Genomic DNA, 20,173 nt, shown 5'->3' with positions numbered 1-20,173 from the left:
GGCGGGGCGGGGGCGGGGCGGGCTCGGCGCAGGCGCAGTTGCCGCGGCGAGGCCGGCGCCCCCGGGCGCGATGGCAGCGGTGCGGCTGGGCGGCGGCGGCGGCGGCGCGCGGCGGCTGCGCGTCCTCCTGTCGCCTGTGACGCCGGGGATGCGCGCGGGCCGCTCCGCGCCCACGGCCGCGTTCGGGTAACGGCGCCGCGAGCCCCGGGGGTCTGGGCGCGCGTCTCGGCCCCGGGGAACTGCACCTGCCCGCGGGGTCGCCGCCCCCCGGGCCAGCCCTTGGCGCGGGGCCTCTGCAGAGCCGGCCGCTGCAAAGAGCCCCCCGTCCCCCCCGCAGGGAGGCTTCGCTTAGGGTCGGCGCCTTCCGGGGTGTCATACGTGCCTGCTGCACCCTTTCCCAGTTCGGATCCGAAAAGTTGGGGGAGGGGCTGGGTCGAGAGCACAGCGGGGAGGTCGTTGGCCGTGCACGCGGCCCACCCGGGTTCGCGTCCCAGCATCCCATAGATAGGGTCCCCCGAGCACCGCCAGGAGTGATCCCTGAGTGCAGCAGAGCCAGGAGTCAGCCCTGTGCATCGCCAGGTGTGACCCCAAAAAAGTTTGGGGAAGGATTTTCAAATCTCTGGGTTGCACATGGGGTGGGCGGTGGGGGAATACCCGAGTCCGGTAGCTGAGCCGGGGTTGAGAAGGGCGATTTATGCACTGCTCCGTGCAGGGTCCTGCTGGCAGGGAAGAGATCGCAGAGGGTCCTGCCCAAGTGCCAGCCCGGCCCCGCTACGCAGCGGTCCGATCGTTCCTCCCCCAGTATCTCTGCAAAGCGCGGTTCTGGGGGTCTTGTGCTGCAGTTCTGCTTGGGTCCACACCCGCCCCTTGCCCAGGGACTGCTTCGGTGGTCGGGGGTGGAGCCCGGGTGGTCTCTCCCAGCCTCGAGCTGGGCTTCACCCAGAACTGGCCACTGCTCCCTCCGGGTGAGGAGGTCAAAGTCCTCCCTTAAACCTGTTTCACAGCTGACCCCGCAGGGAGTCGTGTTGCAAAGCCAAGTTGGCACATGTGTTGCTGGGAACAGACTGTTCCAACACCGTAATCTCCCTGTTTGTACCAGGGCCACGTGGGGTGGGGTGGGGCAGGGGGAGCCTTTTCTGTGCAGAATGTTTTTGTTGTTTTTGTTCTGGGGTTACACTTGGTGGTGCTCAGGGGTTCCTCCTGGCTGTGCTCTCAGGAATTCCTCCTGGCGGTGCTTGGGCAACCGATGGGATGCTGGGGATCGAACCCCGGTCAGCTGCATGCAGGGCAAACACCCTCCCTGCTGTACTGCCTCCCCAGCCCTGCCTACAGCTTCTTACCTGAAGTTAAAATATTAGCAGCCTGCAGCCAGCCTGAAGGAAAAACTCTTTGCAGAATTTGATGTCCTGCCAGAGCCTAGGAGAACTCACTGCCTCTGGCTGTGAGGGCCCAGTCCTGCAGCCGCCAGGGGGCACTGCTGCCCCGAAATGACCACCTACCCTTTAGAATTGGCCCCAGGAACTGAGCTGATGAAAGACCTGCACGGAACTAAGCTGCAACAATGAATCCGTGCGATAAGTAACTAAGTAACGATGCAAATACATTATGGAAATAGTAGCTCAGTGAACAAAATGTATTTTTAAGAGCATCATGAAATTTTGTGCAAAATCCAAGCCAGAGGGGAGCCAGTACTTCTTTATTTTTATAAAAGAACCTAATTGTTATTTTATAACACACTTGCCAAAGAAATAGTTGATGCAGTTTACAGAAATGATCCAGAACCTAGAGCTCTTTCTTTCCTTTTTATTTTTCTGGTCTGCTGTTTGGGCCACACTTGGCTGTGCTTGGGGCTTAGTCCTGGCGCACTCTGCACTCAGAGATCACTGCTGGGGGTGGGGGGACACTCTGGGACCACAGGGGTACCCGGGCTTGAACCTTTGAACCTGGGTTGGCCACATACGAGGCAAGCACATTACCTGCTGTGCCAGGGCTTACTCCTATGCCCCGGGGTCCCTTCTGGAGGTGCTGGGCGGCCATATGCAATTAACCCCAGGTGCCTGCCCCCAGCCGTGCCCGCATGATGCCCCGGACATCCCCTGCCCCATCTTGACCTGAGAGATCGCTAGCGATGTGACCGGGCAGGTCACCCAGACACTGACCCTCAGTTCAGTTGAGGCGGTGAGAGGAGGGAGCCTGGGACAGAGTTCTCACTCGAGCTCCGTTATGTATCCCGAACCGTGAAGCCCTTGAGCGTGCTTCCTGCCTGACCAGAAGCAGCTCGGCCTCCCCCACCCAGTCCGGAGCCAGATGCTGTCTGGTCGCTTCTCACCCTGTCCCTGCCGTAGAATCACCCGCCCAGAATAAGGCAGGGCAGTTGTGGGGGGTGAGGAATTCAGCGTCCTTGCAGAGTGCGCGGCCCCCCAGACTGTTTTTATCTGTTGGCTTGGTCTGGGGGCCACACTGGGGGTGCTCTTGGCCAGCTCCTGCTCTGGGGTCAGGGATCGCGCCTGGCCAAGCCCTGGGAGCCGTTTAGGGTGCCAAAAATTGAACCAGCAGCACCATCTCCCCAGAAGGCTGTTTTAGACGGGACGGCAGGAGACTGGGAGAAAGCCCAGAAGGCCCAGTGCAGGGGCTGGAGCGATAGCACAGCAGGGAGGGCGTTGGCCGTGCACGCGGCTGACCCGGGTTCAATCCCCAGCATCCCGGAGGGTCCCCCGAGCACCGCCAGGAGTGATGCCTGAGTGCAGAGCCAGGAGGAACCCCTGAGCATCGCCGGGTGTGACCCCCAAAAAGCAATAGGGTCTCCGGCTTGCTACCAGATGGTCTTCTGAGCACTGCCCACTGTGTCCCCACAGCCAGAGGCGTGAAAGGGAGGCGGGATCCCCCCTCCCCAATAAGCCCGCGTGGACCACGTAGCCCCCAACTCGGATCGCATGGGGTCGCTTGTTGGAGTCTCTCCTGGAGTGTCCATCGGGTCAGGGAGCCGTGGTCCTGCCCCAGAGGCTCCGGTCTGTTTAGGGGGCAGACGGCGGGCAGGCTCAGAGCTGGGGCAGGTGGTGGCTTGGCTTCTCGGCGCCCCCTGGCGGCTGGTGCTGCTCAGTGCACCCTGGGGGTCTGTCCCCCCTCAAGGCCCACTAACGGCAGGTGTGTGGGAAACCCACCCGAGGGTGCAGGGGGCTCCTGAGCGCGCCCATCACTCTGTGACTGTCCCCGGCCGGGCCCAGCCTGTTGGCTTAGCCTGCGGGAGGGCCCTGCGTTCCCCTGCTCGGGGCACCTTTGGGAGGGTCACGGAAGTGCTCCTTGTCCACTGTGAGGGGCCTCGTTATTCTAGGGGTCGTCTCCGGAGCCCGACCTCCCCTTGGCGGGTGCCGACAAAGCATCTCCGGGGCCTGGCCGCCTTGCTCGGGGGGCGGGAAACGGCTCCTCTGCCCGGTGGCCTGGGGTCTGTAGAAGTAGCTTCAGCCAAGGCATCGCTTTGGTTTTGTGTTTGCTGTTTGGGGGCCACTCCCGGCGGTGCTCAGGGCTTCCCCCTGGCGCCGACCTCAGGGATCTCTGCTGGCGGCTCGGGGACCGTATTGCTGGCAGTGCCAGCTCTCGAACCTGGGTCGGTCGCGAGCAAGGTGTGAGCACTCTGCCTGCTGTACAGTGGATCCGCCCCCCCCCCCCCCCATGTGCTAGCGGGTCCGTCTGAAGCGGAGCTGCTGTCCGTTGGCTCCTTCACGGTCTCCTGCCCAGGTGCCCTGCCTGGCCTGAGCTCCGAAACCCAGGGCCAGCGCCCCGTGCCAGCCGGGCCCTCTGGCTGGTGCCGTCCCCGCCGCCTGTGGTCCTGGCTCCTGTTCCAGAAGCATCCTCCCCACCAACACCCGGCCTCGGAAATCCTTCCCCTGGCCAGCCCCTCTCCAGCTGCTGTCTCTCCTCCACTCCCAGTGTGACCCGTCAGAGTGAAGGGTGGGGACGGCCCGGAGAGACACTGATGGTGGTCGGCAGTGCCCCCGGCCTGGGCCCCGGGAGACATGGGGCAGTGATGTCACTGCTCACGCTGTCTCCAGGCTGCCCTGGAGGGAGGGCAGGGAGGGAGCCCCTCAAAGCTCGAGGAGCCGGGACCCCAAGGGGACCTGACTGCAGGACAGCCCTGACTGGCCACATTCCGCCCTGCCCGCAGCCTCCTCCTGGCACAATGACCCAGAAGAGCAGGCCGCAGGGCCCGGGCACTGGGCGGGGCTGGGGAACTGGGCAGGCCCGGGGCACTGGGCAAGGGCCGAGTGACGGCAGCACTGGGGAACTGGACAGTGTTGGGGAACTGGGCGGGGCCGGGTACCCGGGGGCACTGCTGGGCATTTCGGCGCTGGTCTTTGCTGCCCTCCTCGGGGTCTGTAGACAATGACCCTTTGGTCGTTCCAGCCTATTGCCTGGTTCCGTCTCTCATTCTCCATTTTGGCGCACGTGGCAGAGCTCAGGGCTCACCCCTGGCAGCCCAGGGGAACCTGTGGGTTGCTGGGGTCACGCCCAGCCTGGGCGCTTCAGCCTGAGTCTCTTTTCCCAGGAACCTGTGCATGTGTCTGGGCGGGAGGGCTGGTCTTTGGCACACTTGTGCGCGTGGTGGGCAGGTGGGCTGTAGCAGGGAGGAAGCGGGCCCCGTGTCTTTAACAAGCACTCGCTCAGGGGCACGGACAGGGAAACTGAGGCCTTGACATCACCAGCATCCTGGGGGAGGCTGTGAGGTCACTTGCTAGTGCCCCAGGGTGAGGCCGCATGCCTTCCCTCCAGCCTGTGCCTGGGGCTGCCTCCCTGAGCATGCTGGGCAGGGCCTGGGGCCCACCCAGGAAGGTGGAGAGCTGGTCCCCCAAGCAGAGCAGCGTCCCCCCCCCCCCCCCCCCGGCTCTCAGTGCCACCGGCCCCTTTGGCAGCCTGAGCCAGCACTTCCCGGGGCCGGGCAGTGGGTGCTGTGGGGCGGGGGGGTGGGTGGCAGGGGGGTGGCGGAGGCTGGGACGGGGCCACTCGGGCCCCCACCCGTCGCCGCTGACTCCCGCGATGGGCTCTTCTCTTACAGGTCCTCTGTGACCTCCGGCAAGGTGACCGTGAACGGCGTCCAGCTGCACTACCAGCGCACAGGCGAGGGCCCACACGCCGTCCTGCTGATGCCCGGCATGCTAGGTCTGCAGCCCCGGGAGGTCGAGCCAGGGCCCCCCCATGTGCTTGGTTATTCGCTCAGCTAAAGTCAGACCAAGAGCGAGACCGAGGGTGGAGAGATGGCCTGGGGGGGCTGGACTCTGGGTCAGTCCCTGGACACAGGTGACTCTGCCGCTCCCCACAGCACTGCCCGGGTCATGAGCACAGAGCCAGAAAATCGCCCCTGAGCACTGCGGGATGGGTCTCCGTTTCCCTCCCGACTAGGTGGTTGCCGGGGTCTGGGGAGATAGTACAGAGTGAGACCTTGCCGTAGACACAGTGACCCTGGCTTGACCCCTGACCACCGCGGGGGGTGGCCCAAAGCACAAACAGGCACAAATAGGCGGTGACGGGCAGGAGACCCAGGGCAGGGGCTGAGGGTAGTCCAGTGGTTAGGTCACACCTCACCTGCGTCTGGCCTGGCCCTGTTCCTGCCCCTCTGAAACCCACCCCTGCATCTTGCAGGGCCGAGTAGCATCGCGTCCTTGGGGTCTTGGCCCAAACTGCCCCTTGGGCGGCCCCATCCCACTCTCTTCCTCCCCCGCAGAAAAATAATAATAATAATAATAATAAGTTCTGGAGAAATCTGCTCTGGCTCCAGGACGAATTCCCTTTGGTTCTAAGGAGCTTTGAGTGCCATCTCATTTCCCTGCAGTGAAACACGCCCACATGCATCCGTTTCTCCTGCAGTTCTTCTTTCCCCTAAAACCAAAGCGTTGGGAGGGTCCGTTGCTTGCGGGCACCTAGCTGAGCCTGGCTGGCCGTGGAGCAGCTGATGCCAGGCATCCGTCCAGGGTGCCGAGTGCCCAGTGTAGAGAGGAGGGTTTCGCTGCAGTGGCCGACTGGGCTCAGTTTCCCGTGAAAGCAGCGGCCGCCCAACCAGCCGGGATCCCGGGACCCTCGCTCCAGCCCAGACTTTTTTTTTTTTAAAGGAAGGTGAAAGTCTGAGAGATGCTAAATAGCGCGGGCCCCAGCAAGGGAGGGCCACTGTCCTCACAGGGCGACAAGGGGGTGGCAGGAAGCAGGTCTGCGCCCACCTGTGCTGGAGGGTGACGGGCCACTTCCCTCAGGGTGCGGAGAGACGGACTTCGCGCCACAGATTAAGAGCCTGAGCAAGAAACTCTTCACGGTGGTGGCCTGGGACCCGCGGGGCTACGGGCACTCCAGACCCCCAGACCGAGACTTCCCGCTGGACTTCTTCGAGCGGGACGCGAAGGACTGCATCGACCTGATGAAGGTGGGCTGGCGGGGCGGCGGGCGGCGGGGGCTGGCCTGGCCCACCAAGTCTGGGCTTAGTACGAGATGTTGCATTTACTCTCCGTTCTGCCCGGGCAACACCTTGGGATTCCAGTAGGAAACACAGAATTTCCAAGGGGCATGAAGAAAAAAGCAGGGGCCAGAGAGGTGAGACAGCGGGCAGGGCGCTTGCCTCGCACCCCTGTGGACGCAGGTTGGATCCCCAGCACCCTGTATGCTCCGGAGCACCGTCCGGGGTGATTCCTAAGCACAGAGCCAGGAGCAACCCCTGAGCATTGATCATTTGGCCCCAACTGCCCTCGCAGCCCCAGTCATTAGTGGTGTGTGTGCATGTGTGTGCGTGTGCGTGTGTGTGTGTGTGGAGTTTTGTTTTGGGGCCACACTCAGCAATGCCCAGGGGTTGCTTCTGGCTCTGCACTCAGGAATTACTCCAGGTGTTTCTCAGAGACCACATGGGATACCGGGAATCGAACCCGGGTCAGCCACTTGCAAGGCAGCCGCCCTACCCACTGCACCATCTCTGCGGCCCTCGCCTCAGTTCCTGATGGAAGGGTTGGCTTGCCCTGATGACTCTCTCTGGCACCCGTGGGAGTGCCCCAGCCGGCCCCCATGGTGCCCGTGACCTTCGCAGGCGCTCAAGTTCCAGAAGGCCTCCCTGCTGGGCTGGAGCGACGGGGGCATCACAGCCCTGGTGGCCGCCGCCAAGTTCCCCACCTTCGTCCACAAGATGGTGATCTGGGGCGCCAATGCCTACGTAACCGAGGAGGACGACCGGATCTACCAGGGTGCGTGCACTGCCCACCGCCCGCCCCCTACCCACCGCCCCCTCCCCGCACCCCCCATCCCGGCCTTTGCAGTTCCCAGCCCCGAGGAGGCCCACGGAGGAGGCCTTTGCAGTTCCTGGCTACCTCGGCCCAGAAGTGGCCCCTGCCAGTGCGCAGGAGGCAGGAGGGCCCCTGAGGTCCAGGTGGCCATGTCCCGCACCCAGGGCTGCCCTGCACTGTCCCTCCCATGCCCCGTCCCAGTCACGAACAGGAAGGACACAACAGTCACACGACGCCCTTTGTGTTGGCCCCCAGGGACCCGCGGGCTCTTCAGCTCCTCACGCGTATCCTGCAGCCCTGAGGCTTAGGGGAGGCCCAGCCCAGCTGACGCTTGTCCCTGTTCCCGTCCACTCCCAGCCTTGTGCCCCGGGCCCACCAACGCTTCAGTGACTTTGGCCACTTTCGGGCCCGCGGTCAGGCAGTCCCGGGCTCAGTCAGGAGCTGCTGAGGGCCCTGGGCTGCCCGGTGGGCGCTGCTGGACTCTGCCAGGGAGAAGGCCGCGTCTGTCTGGGCCCTGCAAGAGCCCCGGTTGGGGATCTAAGGAGGCCGGTTTGGGGGTGAGGGGTCTGTGTGTGTGCTGCGTGGGCCCAAGGCAGACCCTCTGCGCCGACGCGTGTCCCGTCCTGTGGAGAGCAGCGGCCGTGCAGACGCCTTCTGTGCCGGTGCCCATGGGCTTGGTGCCGCCCCGCGGCTCTGCCCTCCTCTGCCAGGGAGTGGGGGCCCCCGCGCGTGGCTGCCTGCTGGCCTCTCGGTTGACGGGGAGGGAGGCCTTGTGCAGGGTTTCGTTGAATTTGGGGCGGCGGGGTTAGAGCGCCCCGACTCGTTCCATCTTTGGCTTTTTGGGTCCCACCCGGCGATGCTCAGGGCTTCCTCCTGGCTCTGGACTCGGGAATCATTCCTGGCAGTGCTCGGGGCCCTGTGGGATGCCGGGGGTCGCCCCTGAGTCAGCCATGTGCCAGGCTGGCAGGGCTCCGGCCTCGCTCGCTCATGGGGGGCTGCCCTGTAGTGTGGCATGTGCTCCAGTCACCTCTCCCCGGGTGCGCTCTGCGGCTGTCACTCGGGCTGTCGGTCAGGGGTCTGCTGGGCAGAGGGGCTTCACTTCTCTCGCCATGGTCCTCGGGGTCATTCCCTGCAGGTGCTCGGGACCTCGGGCCTCAGGGTGGGGGAGGTGACACCTCCAGGTGACACCCAGGCCCCGGCGTGCCCACCTAGTCATCGCATGTTCAGTTTGCGTGTAGGCGGGAGAGTGACTATCACGAGGCCGAGCTGCGGATCCGCTCTGGCCTCCGAGCCCTTTGTGGGGGCGATAAGGGTCTCCCTGGGGGTGTCTGTCCCCGGGAGGAACGCGGCTGGGAGCCCGCTGCGGCCACTTCACGTGTCGGCTCATCCCGCCTCCCTGCCCGTTCCCTTCAGCCTCTTCTGCTGTGTCCACCCCCTGCTCGTCCTCCCTGTGGAGGTGGCCGTGTCACCTCGGTGGGGAGACCCGCGTCCTGGTGCGCGAGGCTCAAGGATGCAATTGTCCCCCCTGATTTCTCTTCCTGCTGGTTCATTTGCCATTGCCAACGAGACAGGAGGAGCAGGGATCGGACGCAGCCATCGGGTCTGGACACAGTTCCCAGAGGGTTGTCAGAGTGGTGGCCGGGCCTCTGGGACCCCTGGAAAGGCGAGAGGAGTCTGTGCCTGGTCTCCCAGTGTCTCTCTCTGAGTCTCTCCCAGTGCTCGGGCTGGAGCCGTAGGCTGAGGGCCTCACTGCGTTTCCTCGCTTTAGCTTTGCTTGTCCGGGGCCTCACGCACGCCAGGCGAGCGCCACACCCCCAGACCCTGTTGATCCATTTTATTTGGGGGGCCGATCAGGTTTGGGATCACCCCAGGAGTGCTCAGTGGGTCAGGAGTGACACCGGGCAGTGCTCCGGAGACCGGGCCTGGGGCTGGGGCCTCTCCAGGGCTGACCCCCGCAAGGCCAGGCCTTCCCGCCACCCTGTCTGCATTTCTGAGGGGGCGTCTGGCGTCGGCTCCTCTCCTGGGGCTGAGTTCCCCGTACCTGGTTTGTGTGGCGGCCGGCTGCCCGCTCTGGGCCACGTCAGTCACAGAGAGACAGGACAGCAGGACGGGCGCGTGCAAGGCCCCAGCACCCCCAGGGTCCCCGGGGCAATCCCCGAGTGCGGAGCAGGAGGACGCCCTGAGCGGGCTGGGTGGGGCCCAGAAACCAAGCCCAAAACAGTGAAAGGCTGGCTTGTGCGCTTCTCACGGCCCCTACCTGCGCTTCCCTCCTGAGCAGCCACGCTGGGACCCCCAGCAGGGAAGCCCCTTCCCGTCCCCCCTGACGGCCCCTGGTCATCTCTAGCAGGGAAGCCCCTGTCCGCCCCCTGAGGCCCCTCTCTCGCCGTGCAGACCCGCTTTCCGGTGCTGGTGAAAGCCGTGTCCTGTTCTAGGAGCTTGCTGGGGCGGGGGGTGTGGTGGGGGAACAGGCGAGGTCCTTCCCCCTGGCCTGAGCCTGGCGGGGGGCCTGGGGAGAGGCGGTGGGGTGGGGGGTGCCGGCCGGGTCTGGGCCCTGGGGACTCACTTGTACCCACTCCCCAGGGATCCGCGACGTGTCCCAGTGGAGCGAGAAGACGCGGAAGCCCCTGGAAGCCCTGTACGGCCGCAGCTACCTGGCCAGGACCTGCGAGCAGTGGGTGGACGGGATCGGGCAGTTCAAGCATCTTCCCGACGGTGGGTCCCGGAACCGGGTTGCAGACCTTGGCTGGCCGCAGGCATGCTGGGGTGCCCCCCACCCACCGTTCACCCCGCCCACTGCTGCTGCCCCTGGCCAGCGCCTGAGCACTGCCCGCTGACCTCCTGTGTGACGCGGCAGGTCCTTCCCCCCAAGCCCCTCCCCTCCAGGGTACCGCTGGGGTCTGCCCCAGGCCCCCTCGCCCTCTGTGGCAGGGACGGAAAGCGGGAAGCAGAGTCAGCCCTGCGGGGGGGGGGGGGGCTCACTTCCTCCCCCCTCAGCATCTGAGACAAATTCTCAAGTCAGGCCTGTTTGGGGTTTTGTTTCGAGTTGTTTGGGGGCCTCTCCCGGTGATGTTCAGTAGCTGCTCCTGGCTCGATAGTCCTGGCCGGCTTCGGGGACTGTATGGGATGCCGGGGTCCCTTCCCTCAGCTGCGCCAAGGCCAGCGTCCTCCCCGTCCTCCCCGCCTGGCCTGGCCGCGCTCTCTCCAGCCCCTGTTTCCATGGAGTCTCTCTCTCCCTCCCTCCCTCCCTCTCTCTCTCTCTCTCTTTCTCCCTCTCCCTCTCTCCCCCCCCTCCCTCTGTCTTACTCTCTCTGTCTCTGTCTCTCTCTGTGTCTCCGTCTCTCCCCGCGCCCCCCCCCCCCAGCCCCAATTGAATCTTGGAGCCCACTCAGTTACAAACGTGTTTCTGGTTGAAGGCCCAGTTGGGTCTCTGAGGTCAGCGTTTCCAGAGTGAGTCAGCGGTCAGCGCTCTGACCGTGGAAACGGAGCTGTTTTGGTTTAAGCTCAGAACAGCAGCTAACATCCTGTTGAGCTGTGGGTCCGCCCAGGGAAGCTGAGAACCGGCCCTGGGACGCCTCTCTCGGCCCTGGAAGGAGAAACACCAAGCTCGGCTGGTGGGAAGGAAGGTCCTGCGGGCAGGCTCGCTCCCACGCCTGCCCCTCCGGAGGTGCGCAGGGTCACCCCTGGCGGTGCCCTCCCCGCCGCGTGTCCTCCTGCCGCCGGCCACAGGGCCAGGCGGAGTCTGGTCAGGTCTGATCATGCGTCCATCTGTCCATCTGGGCTGGGTTTCAGGCGGGAGGGGAAGCCTCACTGGGGAACCGTCAGCAAGGGACACGGCCGGTCAAGGACGGTGACTGCGCACAGGCAGACACTTGGTGTCGACACTCCTGACTCCGAGCGCGTCAGCTCAGCCCGCTGGGCCCGTGAGCGTGGCCTGACAGGGAGGGACGGGGGACGCCTCACGCTCGTGCCCACCTGACACACCCCCAGGAGCCGGCCTGACGCCAGCCCCGGTCAGGCTGGCGGGTGGCAACGCTTTCTGCTCTGCCCAGTGACCCCGGGAATGCTGAGAGGAGGAGGAGGGGTGGGGGAGATGCAGCCCCTAGAGACACTCAGGGGCCCCAGCGGGCTCCCAGGTGACAGCACGAGGGCGCAGGGGGAGGCCTGTCGCTGGGTGTGGCACAGGAGGAAACGGGGCAGGGCCGTGTCAGGGTAGGCGCTGCCCCAGAGGGTCCAGGCTCGGCAGGGGGCGCAGAGAGACAGCGCAGGGGTGAAGGCGGCTTCCTCCACGCGGCAGACCCTCGTTCCATCCCCGGACCACGCAGGGTCCCCCCGGCCCCACCAGGAGGGATCCCCGACCAGAGCCAGGTGTGACCCCAGAACAAACACTTCCCCCCACACAGCTGAGAAAAAAGGAGCCGCCTGGAATGTGACCCGAGGCCCCTCAGAAGCGTCTGCCGTGCACTTGCGGGGGTGCTCCCGCCTTACGGGTGCTCCTGCCTCATGGCTGCTCCCACCTCAGGGTGCTTCTGTCTCACGGGTGCTCCAAGCCCAGAGATGCTCCCGTCTCATGGGTGCTCCCACCTCACTTGGTGCTCCTGCCTCACGGGTGCTCCCACCTCAGAGGTTCTCCCGCCTCACAGAGTGCTTCCGCCTCACGGGTGCTCCTGCCTCACGGGTGCTCCCATCTCACGGGCGCTCCCATCTCACAGAGTGTTCCCGCCTCACGGGTAGTCCTGCCTCACAAAGTGTTCCCTCCTCATGGGTGCTCCCACTTAACGGGTGCTCCTGCCTCACAGGTGCTCAAGCCTCACAGAGTGCTCCCACTTGACAGGTGCTCCTGCCTCACAGGTGCTCCCGCCTCACAGAGTATTCCCGCCTCATGGGTGCTCCCGCCTCAGAGTGCTCCTGCCTCAGGCTGCTCCTGCCTCAGAGGTGCTCCCGCCCCACAGAGTGCTCCCACCTCACGGGTGCTCTCCCCGCTGGTCTTTCAGGCAACATCTGCCGCCACTTGCTGCCCCTGGTGCGCTGCCCCACGCTGATCGTGCACGGGGAGAAGGACCCGCTGGTGCCGCGCTTCCACGCCGACTACATCCACCAGCACGTGGCCGGCTCCCGGTGAGTCCCTCCCGGCCCGGCTCCGCATCTGCGCCCAGGGGGAGCCTCGTGAGGGGAAGGGACTCGAGGGCGGGTGTGGCCGTAGAAGCCGGGATGGGATGCGCAGAGGGGGGTGGCAGGGGGCCGTGCCCTGGGCATCGGGCCCCGCCTCCAGCGGCTCGACACGCGCTCACAGGGTCTTGCCCTTCTTTCTCATTTATGGGGGGTTTGGGTCACATCAGGACTCACAGGACTCAGGTTCTCAGGACTCACATCCGGCTCTGTGCTCGGGGCTGACTCCCAGCTCTGTGCTCAGGGTCACTCCCAGCTCTGTGCTCAGGGGTCATTCCCAGCTCAGTGCTCAGGGTCACTCCCGGCTCTGTGCTCAGGGCTCACTCCCAGCTCTGTGCTCAGGGCTGATTCCCAGCTCTGTGCTCAGGGGTCATTCCCAGCTCAGTGCTCAGGGTCACTCCCGGCTCTGTGCTCAGGGCTCACTCCTAGCAGCACTCGGGGGACCGTTTCGGGTGCTGGGGACGGAAGCCAGGGTAGCCATATGCAGGGCACACCTCCTCCCCCCTGCACCGACCCCTCGGCCCCAAGTTGGAGGCGTTCCTGTGCCTCCCTGTGGCAGCGCTGACGCTCAGGGCCCTCTGCCTCAGGCCTGGGAAGCAGCGCCCAGGGGTCAGTCGTGAGGAGCCCCAGCGAAGGCGGCTGTGCCCGCAGGGACGTTCGACACAGGAGGGACATGTCCAGACGTCCCGTCCAGGGTGACGGACTGCACTCCAGGGCGTCCCCCATCACAGCGCACTGTCCAGTCGAGGGACGGCGGGACAGTGTGCCGAGACCCCCAGCTCCCCCTCGCCTCACTGGCTGGGTTTCCTCTTCCTCTTCCTCCCCTGGTACTTTTTTTTTTTCCTTTTTGGGTCACACCCGGCGATGCACAGGGGTTCCTCCTGGCTCTGCACTCAGGAGTTACTCCTGGCGATGCTCAGGGGACCGTATGGGATGCCGGGAATCGAATCCGGGTCGGCTGCGTGCAAGGCAAACGCCCTCCCTGCTGTGCTAGCACTCCAGCTCCTCCCCTCGTACTTTCCCTGGTACTTTTTTTTTTAAATTAATTTATTTATTGTATCACGGTGAGAAAGGTTACAAAGCTTTCAGGTGTAAGTCTCGGTCATGCAATCATCAAACACGTTTCCCTTCACCAGGACTGATTTTTCACCACCAAGAACCCCAATATACCCCTCGCCTCCCAACCCTCCCAATGCCTGTGAGGCAGACGAATTCTACTTAACACTCTATCTACTTTGACTAGATTCATTGTTTCGACAAAAGATGAACCATTATTATTTAGAGTTTACACCCCGAAGTCAGACCTGCTGAAAAGGCACTGTGAAATAATTTGTTTTCTACAGCTGGTTACAAGAACCAAATGATGTCATGCGGCCACAATAGCGGCCATGCGATTTTGTATTTCTGATATTTTACTTATTAAGCCTGGAAGTATTTCTGCCGAGAGTCAGATAATTATAAGATTGGTTTCTGTGGCTCTGGAGCCATGGCCGTGCTGGAGAGCCGCTTGTGGGGAGCAACTCATGACCTCAGTAGGTCATGAAGGACAGGCCAGGAATGCCCCCCTTCCTATGAGGTTTCAGTTGCCCCGTCACAAACGGCTCATACCTGGCTTTCCAAACAGCTTCGAGGAGGCCGCCATCTTGCTGTCCAGAGGGAAAAAGCTCTGGTACTTTCTTAATGTAAAATCTGATCCTGTTTTCAACCCTGAATCCTGCTTTTATTTTTCAATAAGACTCTCAGAACACATAGATACCTCAGATTTGTGCCAGCCTCTGCCCGGGAGTCACTGCCCACTCAGACCTGAGTCTAACTTTTTTTTGGTATTTTTATTTATTTTTATTTTTATGAAGTTGTTCACAATAGTTCATTACAAACAATGTTCAAACACCAGTTCCACCCACCTTGCACCTTCTTACAACCATAAGAGGAAAGTGTGTGGCGGTTGTTGCATTTCACCCTGGAACCACCTAAGCCCTTTTCTAAGATATTTCAAGCATGTGTGTTGGACCCAAACACATGTGTTCCTCTTGGTACATGGGTAGGCTGGAGTGTAAGAGGCAGTGAACACGGTCGAGCACTGCAGGACATTCCGCGTCGCTCTCTTCCGGGAGCCTTATTTCCTGGCCTCTAGAACTTGGCCACTGAGATCACCTGGCACCGGGGGAGTCTGTGAGTGTGACCGCCAAGGCTACTGGAAAACTGGGGAGCTGGGGGCAGGAGGCCCAGTCCCGTTCCGGGCAAGGTTGGCGATTGACCTGAGGGAGCCGGCCGCTCCTCCTCCCGTCCAGCTTCTGCCTGCCACACCCAGGGTCTGGGGTCCGGAGCTTCCATGGGCCCTGGGGATGAATTCCCACTTCACCAGCTCTTGTTGGCCCCCAGTGGGAACGTCAGGCTGAAGCCTTCCCATGTCTCCTCTGATGATGCAACCCCAGGGCCCTTGAGCGTGCAGCCTGCATGGGCGCCTGGGGCCTAAGCTCAGGGCTCCCGCATGCGGGCTGTGCTTCAGCACATGGATCCGTCCCCGAGGCTCTTCCTCCCAAAACGTGATTTTATTTTTCTTTGGGGCCCCATGTGGTTCTGCTCTGGTCTTACTCCTGGGTCTGTGCTCCGAGGTCTCGCCCGTGTGGCCCCCCGGACAGAAGCTGGGTCCCGGGCACCCCCACCAGCTCAGGGCTTCCCCTGCCCCCTCCCCAGCGAGAGGCCTGCTGCCCTGGGCCGTCGCCTTCTGCTCTCACACGCGCCAGGGGTCCCCGCGCCCCCCAGAGCCAGGCTCAGCAATGGTCTGCAAGGAACCCCTCGCCCAGGGCTGCTCCGGCCGGCCGGCCCGTGGCAGCTGCACCCGCCGCAAGGAGAGGAGTGTTTCCTTCCGCTCCAGACGCCGCCGCCAACTGCTGCCTCGTGAAAAAACGTTTTCTCAGAACAGAATTCTTGGGTGCAGATGAGTGGAAGGCGAAGCGTCACCCGCCGTGACTCACAGCAGCCGACTCGGGTTCCTCTGTCCGATCGCAGGAGAGGGGCGGGGGCGGGAGTCAGCCCTCCTGGGCGGGCGCCTGGCTAGTTGGGGCCGGGGCTACGGCGGGAGGGCTCTCGCCTTGCGCATGACCCACCAGGATTCCATCCCTGGCACCCCACGCGCTCCCCCAGCCTCTCCAGGAGTGACCCCGAGTGCAGAGCCAGGAGGAAGCCCAGAGCACTGCTGGGTGTGCCACCCCCCTCCCCACCAAAGAATAGACAGTGTCTGTCCAGCCTTGCCCAGCAGATGGACCGTCCATGCAGAAGACGCATTTCTCGCTGCAGGGAGGGGACCAGGCCCGAGGCCAAATTTCTGTCTCTGGGGGAACATGCAGGAGCTGCTGGAATCCAAGAGGCCTGTGTGGCCATCGAGTCTGGCGGTTGAGTAAAGGGACTCGCAGACAGCAGCCCCCAGACTCCCCCTCACACGGCAGCAGGCACACTGGCTGTCAGACGGGTGGGGCTAGCCAGGCCCTGGGGCCACAGCACACACGAACCCTGTGCCCAGGGCCAGTGCCCACCTGCTGGCCTCTCCAAGCCCAGAGATAACAGAGATGAAGGCCAGCCCAGAGCAGGTGGATGCAGCCCTGTGACATGCACACCCCAAGCTCTTTGGCGAGGAGCCCCCCCCCACCCCCATGCAGAAGGCCAAGGCCCCGAGGCTGCAGGAGAGGGCACGGCACTGCGGCCTTTGCCTCTCTGCCGTCCCCACGGCTCGCCCGCATTCAGCCCCTCCAGCCCTGCATGGTCTCCTGGGCACTGCCAGGAGTGGCCCCTCTGCGCACCACTGAGTGGGACCCCAGAACCAAACGAAGGAGACGTGCCAGAGGGGTTACGAGAAGACCAGCGTGAGGGAGGAGGTCTGAGGGAGGAGGTCGCGAGGGGCCCTGCTCGGGGAGCCTCTGCCTGGGTGAACTCTCCTTTTCCCGGACTAACTGTTGTTTCCGTGGGGTGTTTTGATACGTTTTGTTTTGGCTTGGGGACCACCCCGGGCGTGCTCAGGGGTCACGCCTGGGGCCTGGGTCTGCATGTGACCCCGAGACCCCACTCACAGCCCCCACCCGGCTGGAGGGAAAGAACGTTGGGAGGAACTGTGTTAAAGCTCCCAGCGGTGGCTTGCTCTTCAAACTCACGCGCCCTCTGACACAACGCCTTCCTTCCTTTTTTCCTTCACCCACCCTTACTCTGCTTCATTCAACAAAACCTATCTTGCTTCACTTAAAAAAAAAATTTTTTTTTTTTGGTCCAGCACCATTGTTGGCCAGGGCCACTGCTGGGAGGGACTCCCACAGAGAACATTCCAGCCCACCCCCTACCCCAGAGTAAAGCCACCATTGTCCCAGTGTCCCCCAGATGTCTGACTCAAACTTATTTTCTATTCCTGGGCTGCTAGAGGCTTCTGGGCCCCAGGGGTGGCCAGGGACAGAGTTTGCAGAGCCGTGTTATGCGCTCGGCCTGTCCACCTGTGCTTTGGTGCCCAGACAGGAGCGAGAGGGACAGCTGGGGTGTCACAGGCTTTGTTCCCCTCCCCCACTCCGTCCCCGCCTGGCTGAGACTTGAACATCTGCTTGTTCTGGGAACCAGCCCCCCTCCGGGCCCCCCACTTCTTCCCAGGAAGAGCGTCTGTGGGGAACATTTCCCTTCTTCACTTTTTTAAAAAATACAGTTTGGGGGCCCGCCTGGAGTGGCCAACCCGGGTTCGAGCCCCGGCATCCTATTTGGTCCCCTGAGCACCACCAGTAAGCCCTGAGCATTGCCGGGTGTGACCCCAGAGCAGAACCAACAAATGGTTGGGGCTGCAGTGATGAACCTGGTTTAATCCCCAGCACCGGGTATGGCCCCCAGCCCCGCCCGGGGTGTTGCATATTGACCCTAAGTGTTTTCGTCAGTGAATCACCCCTTTTCCTCCTCCCAGAGAAGCTTACCGTGTCCTTGCTGGCATCCCTGATTTAGATCAAGCCTATCTTTCACCTTTCCTTTGGGTTGTTCTCTCACGTCACAGTTCCCCAAGTCAGTCTTGGTTACTTACACGCCAAAACTCTTTGGTAATTCTGAACTCTGTATTTGTACTGCCTTGTATTTGAAGTGCTGTGTATTGGTACCTGCTTTTTTTTTTATTTTTTTTATTTCCCCTATAACCTTTTTATAATTTACTCGGGAGCAGTGTTCTTTGGTTAAGCACAGAAAGACCATCAATGCTCTGCGCTACTAGTTGGGAGTTGATTGACTCTGAAATATGCCTACTCCAGGGCACCCGTCATAATTACTCGACTCAGGCTTCAGTTGCTCTAGTTCCTAACACCACCGAAGGGAGGTCCTGCCGTGTGACTGGGATGGACCCAGAGCGAAGCGGCAAAGCCATCCTGTCATTGAAATGGGGCCGTCTAGGAATCACAAATGCATGGTCTTGATGCAAGCCGTTATGACTTACGAGAGACAGGACCCCCTTGGGGAAGGCCGAGCTGAACTGGCCTGGGGACTTGGTCTGGGATTTACGGTAACAGACTGGCTGGCTCAGAGAACCAAGTGCTGGGCCCTTCGTCTCTTACTGTGTTTACCCAAACAACTCCAAGTATTGATAATATGCAACTAAAGGGAAAGCGAAAAGCAATGTCGCTGTCTCTGGGAGACCGTCTCCTTGCGTCAGTCTCCCCAAAAGAGAGTTTCCTATGTTTCATCTATGTAAGCGATCTATGTAAGTTTCCAGATGTCTTACCGGTATAAATAATCGGTCACACCTGGGTCCTTACCTCAAGCCCCCTCAGATGCTCTGTCAGCACGCTCGCAGCCCCGCATTAAACGGGCCACTTCACCATCAGGCTGTGGTCCCCGTCTCCCCGTCTCCCTGTCTCTCTGTGTCTCTCTGTTGGGGGGACCTGGGGAGGTGGGGAGGCGTCTGTGGGCCACGGGGTGCACACCCGTCTTCCCAGCAGCCCCCCACGTTTTATTTTGTAAACTCACACAGGGTGACCCTTGAGCGCTGCTGGGTGTGACTCCAGACAAAACACCCTCCCCCAAAAAAAAACAGGGTGAGGAAGGCTTAGGTGCTCCCTGGGCCTGTGGGTCAGGGGATGCGCACGCCCTCACCGCCTAGGCGGCCCGGGACAGCACGCGCTCGCCTGGGGATTCTCAGGGGCCCTGCCCGCCCCAGAGATGCCCCGCCTGTGCCCCTGGCCCCGCCCTGCGGGCTGCGGGCACCCCTGGTCTTTGTCTCTTTCCAGCTGTCACTCTCGAAGGCCAGCTCATCAGAGCTGCTGGCGGGGAGTGGCAGACTAGGGCTGCCCAGGGATGATGCTTGCAGGCCTGGTGGGGGTGGGGGGACGGTGCCAGGAACCCCGAGGCCTGGAGTTTAAAGGTGACCAGCCCATCCCGCCCTCAGCCAGGCTGGCACGGCCACTCATTATCGGCCTTTCCCGTTGCCGCCAGCCCAGCTCTGCAAGGGCCGGTACCAGCAGGAGGCCGCAGCTGGTCGGGGCCAGCTGCCCTCCCACAGGCCGTGTGGGGACAGCGTGGGACAGTGTGTGCCTTGGTCGCGATGACCCCAGGGCAGCCCAGGTTTCAGGATGAAGCTTGTTTTAGGGGTTGGGTGCTGGGTCACGGCTGGAAGGAAACTCTGGGGGCTCTCCCCTGGCTTTGTGGCAAGGAGCCACCCCTGACGGTGCTTGGGGGACCCTAAGCTATGCCAGGGACCCACAGTGTCGGCTACATGCATGGCAAGCGTGCCTGAACCCCACAACTCTTCAACCCCAGCCAAAGACACCGTCTTATTTTTCTTTTTGGGGGGGCATCACACCCGGCAATGCTCAGGGGTTCCTCCTGGCTCTGCACTCAGGAATTACTCCTGGAGGTGCTCAGGGGACCATATGGGATGCTGGGAATCGAACCCCGGTCAGCCCACATGCAAAGCAAATGCCCTACCCCCATCCACTGTGCTATCACTCCATCTATTTTTTCTTTTTTTTTTTTTAAGGTTGCATCTGATCCCAGAAGGGAAGCACAACCTGCATTTACGTTTCGCAGATGAATTCAACAAGCTGGTGGAAGACTTCCTGCAGTGAAGGGCTCCTCCCACACCTCTCCGCCCACCCTCCTCCTCCCATCACACACTCAGTTCCCACCTGGCCCTTCCAGCCGTGAGCGCTAGTTGCAGGTGAGGGGCCGGAGACAGCACACCCAGCCCGTGCCGGGTTCCATCTGCGGCACGAGCCTCACCCGGGCGTGGTGAGCTCTGAGTGCAGAGCCAGGAGTGAGCCCAGAGCACCGCCGGGCTGCTCCAGAGGTCGAAACAAAATCAGTCATTCTTCAAACCATTCCGTGAGAGGTTTCCAGCCTTGTCTTAGTGAGTCCCTTCCTAGATGGGCTTCAGGGGAGGAAACCTCGGTTCCCAGGTGCTGCTCCGGGAGGGAGCCGAGAAGGGCAGGGCGCCTCCGTGGGCAGAGCGCGTCAGTCGCCTGAGCCCAGGGGCCCCGAATGGGACACAGAGAGCGCAGTCCCGGGGTAACCGCCGCACCCACAAAGGAGGGAGACCCCCTCCACCCCCAGCACCCTCCCCGATGTTCTCAATACTTCGGGCCGAGCTACAGGGGGAAGTCACGTTCTCTATTCAAGCACATTAGCGTCGAAATCCAATCCTGATGAAACGACACGACCCCCTTCCCCCCCCCATAAAAAAAAACCACTTCTCATGCTGCTTTTATTTTTCACTTACAATAAATTTTATTTCTGTTCCGAGAGATAAGGTT

General features: G+C 62.4%; 2 protein-coding genes across 2 annotated transcripts in view; both read left to right on the top strand.

The window, feature by feature from the left end:
• Positions 1 to 20,173, top strand: part of LOC130017734 (ribosyldihydronicotinamide dehydrogenase [quinone]-like) — a 136,987-nt gene that overhangs the window by 42,861 nt on the left and 73,953 nt on the right. The gene's annotated exons all lie outside the window — the stretch shown is intronic.
• Positions 41 to 20,163, top strand: BPHL (biphenyl hydrolase like). Its single transcript, XM_056108484.1, has 7 exons — positions 41 to 186; positions 5,051 to 5,154; positions 6,240 to 6,406; positions 7,058 to 7,211; positions 9,831 to 9,962; positions 12,242 to 12,365; positions 19,402 to 20,163. The coding sequence occupies exons 1-7, from the start codon at positions 71 to 73 to the stop codon at positions 19,487 to 19,489; spliced, it is 885 nt and encodes a 294-aa protein (XP_055964459.1). The 5' UTR covers positions 41 to 70; the 3' UTR covers positions 19,490 to 20,163.

The sequence above is a fragment of the Sorex fumeus genome, unplaced genomic scaffold (assembly GCF_029834395.1).
Source record: "Sorex fumeus unplaced genomic scaffold, SorFum_2.1 ptg000218l, whole genome shotgun sequence".
NCBI lineage: Eukaryota > Metazoa > Chordata > Mammalia > Eulipotyphla > Soricidae > Sorex > Sorex fumeus.
This window is presented reverse-complemented; position numbering and strand designations above follow the sequence as displayed.